Below are 3,477 nucleotides of genomic sequence, written 5' to 3' on the forward strand. Positions count from 1 at the left end.
CGACGACGACGTGAGGCGTAGCGGACCTGCTGTCGACGGCGCTCCTTCTTCTTCTGAGCGTCGTCTTCTCCCATGTTGCCGTCCTCATCACTACTTCCACCGTTGTTACTCGATGTCGTCAACGCACGGGAGGTTGTTGACTTGGAGGTCGTAGTAGGGACGATGGCACTAGGCGCGACGGCTGCCTGGCGAGGGGCAGCCGGAATGCTAGTACCGAGACTACCGAGACCGCTAATCGTCGACGGTGCACCCATATTCTGTTGCTGGTGCATGCCGACACCCACGCGTGCTCCAGCTCCGACGCCATTAGGAGCCATCTGGTTCATGTGCATGGAGCCTGGCATGCCGTTCTGGTGCATGGGCGGCGCTTGACTCGTCATGGGCATCCCCTGAGTTCGCCCAGGTTGGAGATTGGGTGCCTGCGAGCGTGGCGGCACGAGGTGAGACTGGTCGTAGACGTGGCTAGGTATCTGCCCCATATTCTGCTGCTGTTGCGCGTTCATGCCCACGGGGTCTCCCAGCGCAGTCATGAGGTCGTCCAGATCGTCCTCTGGAGCCATCATTCCTTGTTGCGGCATGAGGCCGCCGAGGCCCTGCATGCCTCCACCGCGGGCTCCTGGGTGCTGCTGATGCATCATGTGCGGGGCCTGGTGGAACATGCCGTTGTTCATGGGCAGCGGGTCGAACATCATGTCCTGCATGCTGTAGTGTTGCTGCATGCCTGGCTGCGCGCGCTGCTGTTGCTGGGGCATACCGCCAGGTAGACCCCCGCGGCCGGCAGGCATGCCGTACGGGGCATTACTCTGGTCCATACTCTCGGAGGGAGGAAGGGAGAGCGGGACGTTTTGGTTGTGGGAGCGTGATATGGTATGCTTGCAATTCAAATCTGCAATTCATTTCGGAGCGCAGCCAATCATTACTACCCTTCTCGCCTTACGAAAAACAAGTCATTTGTTGATCATCTAACCAATTACAACGCACATTCTGCTTAATCTGGTAGCCACAATGGAGTGCTCTGAGGAGGATGCGTAAAACCTCCACAGACTGTGGACCACAATACTATGAGGTCAATCCACAGAGATAGTAATAATCCACAGATTTGTGAGTTCAGTAAATAACACGCTGTACTAATCCACAGCACAATTGACAAATACACCAGAGGATAATCCAATCCACCAAAAGACAGGTCACTAAGAGGCTGTTCGGGGAAATAATCACTGGTTTTCGCATAAAACCACCGCAAAAAGCGATGGCACGGAGAGCTCTCAATCAAAACCAGTCCTTTCCTCACATTCACTATCGTTTTCTCTCCAGTCAAAGAGACGCCACTGCCATGGCGTCGCCACCAAGCACCCGAGCTACTCGTGGTCGAGGGCGGCCACGAAATCAAGACGTTGATGCGGTGGCTGCATCCTGGAATGACGAAGACGTGCGTGTGCTCTTCGAGCTCAGGTACAAAACGATGGCCACGCGGTTTGAAGGCGCAAAGACCTCAAAGCAAGTCAACGAAGCCTGGTCGCTGGTAGCGAGTCAGCTGTGTGTCAACAGGGTGAAGGTGTTCACGACGACGCAGTGCCGAGCTAAGGTATGCTAAGTGCGGCTAGATGTCACTGTTGTGCTCACTAACGTGTGCTCTTGCCCTTGCCTAGATGGGATAATTATTGCAACTGACCCTATATACATCAAACTTTTTCAAACTGACCGTAAAGCTTATACATGCCTATAAATGTTGTTTGATTGGTTACACTTGTTGAAGTTCACTAGTAAAAAAAGATCCTGGGTCAGAAGCAAGGACGACTCCACAGGTACCACGTCAATTCATAGTCGCTCACTCTACAACTATCATGGAACCAGGCAAGGTTAACCTTCTGTCCAAGTATGAGATGCAGTCAGTAACATTGAGGGATGTATTTCTATCAGCGTCTGACAGCACAGCGTTTCTTCGTGCTTACGCTTTCAACGAGAATAAGTCAATTAAGCAGACAGTGTCGTCTGGGCATCGGAAAGTATGGAGTTGTACGTCGCCACTCTGTCAATGGCACGTGACTCTAACAAAAAAAGCAGAATCGAAGCGTGCAAACTCAAAAACATCATTCTGCCCTGCTAAAGCTTGGTTTGTGAGCGCTTTTTTTTTTTTTTTTTGAACCTTGAGCATTTGCCGAGCTGTGACTCTGTCGGAAGCTGCTCAACAGAACTATTGATGGAGATGCCTGGATTCAGGAGTTCACTAGTCCCAGGACTAAGCAGCGCTCGAAAGCGTGTATCGGCCTCGGTAAAAGTGGTCGACAATGTAAATGTTGATGAACGACTTGCGTTAGTATACAAAGCGATCACACGAGCCAAGAAGTTAATGGAGGATTCAGAAAACACATACGACAAAATCCCGTCTTTCCTGACATCCTTCGCGAGACAGAACCCTGGGTCAAGGGTATGTTGCCAACTCGACACTAAGGGCCGATTCTACAGAACGTTTTTGTCTATTGGCTCACTAATCGCCGCTCAAGATAATTGGATCCCTATTCTTGAGTGCGATGGGACCCACATGAAACACGCTCAATACAATGGTATATGTGTAGTAATTGTTGGTAAAGATGGTGACTGGGCGAATATTCCAGTCGGTATTGCCTTCATTCACAAGGAGACCACTGACAACTTCGAGTGGTTCTTTGCAAATTGCATTGCTGCTGGAATAAAACTGCACGACCGGCCGGTCTTCACCGACAGAGGAAAGCAACGCGGCGCTCAGGTACGCCTTCGACAGAGAGGTATCCAGATCAACTTGAAATTTTGCGCGTTACATATTTTCTTCAACGTGTGCGATCGATTTCGTGCGGTGGAGCGCAATGTTGAACTTATACGACGGCTGGTTATTCGTCTGCAATCCGCTACAACTTGGTGGAGTACGATACAGTTCTTGAAGAGGTTAAACAATGTTTTCCTGCTTCCCGGACACTGAAAGGTAACGGAAGGTCAAGCACATAGACGGTAGCAGCATACTTGCGCAAAATACACCCCACAAGCTGGACAAATGTTGGGAACTGTCCATTGACACAAAACGAAGCGGTTGTTCTTGCGTCGGGTTGGAGCGCCGAGGAAGCTTACGGTGGAGGGTGTCCATTGTTTGGCGGTCGAACTACAAGTGCAGTCGAAGGTTACAACAATGCTCTGTTGATTGCCGGCGTCCGGGACAGTCATGTATTCGGTGGCCTCTCCTGTTCTGCAATATGGCCATAGAGTCACTCGTCACGAAAAGGAAGAACGGTCAGGATTGGGTGAAAGGTAAGCACACAGTGACACCTCGGGCTAAAAAGATGTTCGACAAACAGATTTGGCGCGCAGCAGTATGCTCCGTCCGGAGAAGCACTGATTCCATCTTCTACGCTGACGATATTGTGGGGGATACTGGCAAAGGAGATGCCGACATAACGCGTGCGAACCATCAAAGGGAGAAACGAAATGACCACCGCCAAGTAACTT

At 50.9% G+C, this 3,477-nt stretch overlaps 2 protein-coding genes across 2 annotated transcripts in view; one reads left to right on the plus strand and one right to left on the minus strand.

Annotated features, from left to right (window-relative positions):
- PPTG_04825 (hypothetical protein) overlaps positions 1 to 812 on the minus strand; it is a gene marked incomplete at its 5' end in the record, with an annotated part of 2,038 nt that extends 1,226 nt beyond the window's left edge. The window contains one exon of the mRNA XM_008897130.1: positions 27 to 812. Coding sequence (XP_008895378.1) covers positions 27 to 812 — 786 coding nt within the window. The remainder of the gene's footprint in view (positions 1 to 26) is intronic.
- Positions 813 to 1,333: 521 nt separating this feature from the next.
- Positions 1,334 to 1,658, plus strand: PPTG_04826 (hypothetical protein; the record flags this gene model as incomplete). The annotated part of the gene is made up of 2 exons (XM_008897131.1): positions 1,334 to 1,585; positions 1,650 to 1,658. The coding sequence occupies 2 exons, from the start codon at positions 1,334 to 1,336 to the stop codon at positions 1,656 to 1,658; spliced, it is 261 nt and encodes an 86-aa protein (XP_008895379.1).
- Between the last annotated feature and the right edge of the window lie 1,819 nt (positions 1,659 to 3,477).

Source organism: Phytophthora parasitica, assembly GCF_000247585.1.
Source record: "Phytophthora parasitica INRA-310 unplaced genomic scaffold supercont2.5, whole genome shotgun sequence".
NCBI lineage: Eukaryota > Oomycota > Peronosporomycetes > Peronosporales > Peronosporaceae > Phytophthora > Phytophthora nicotianae.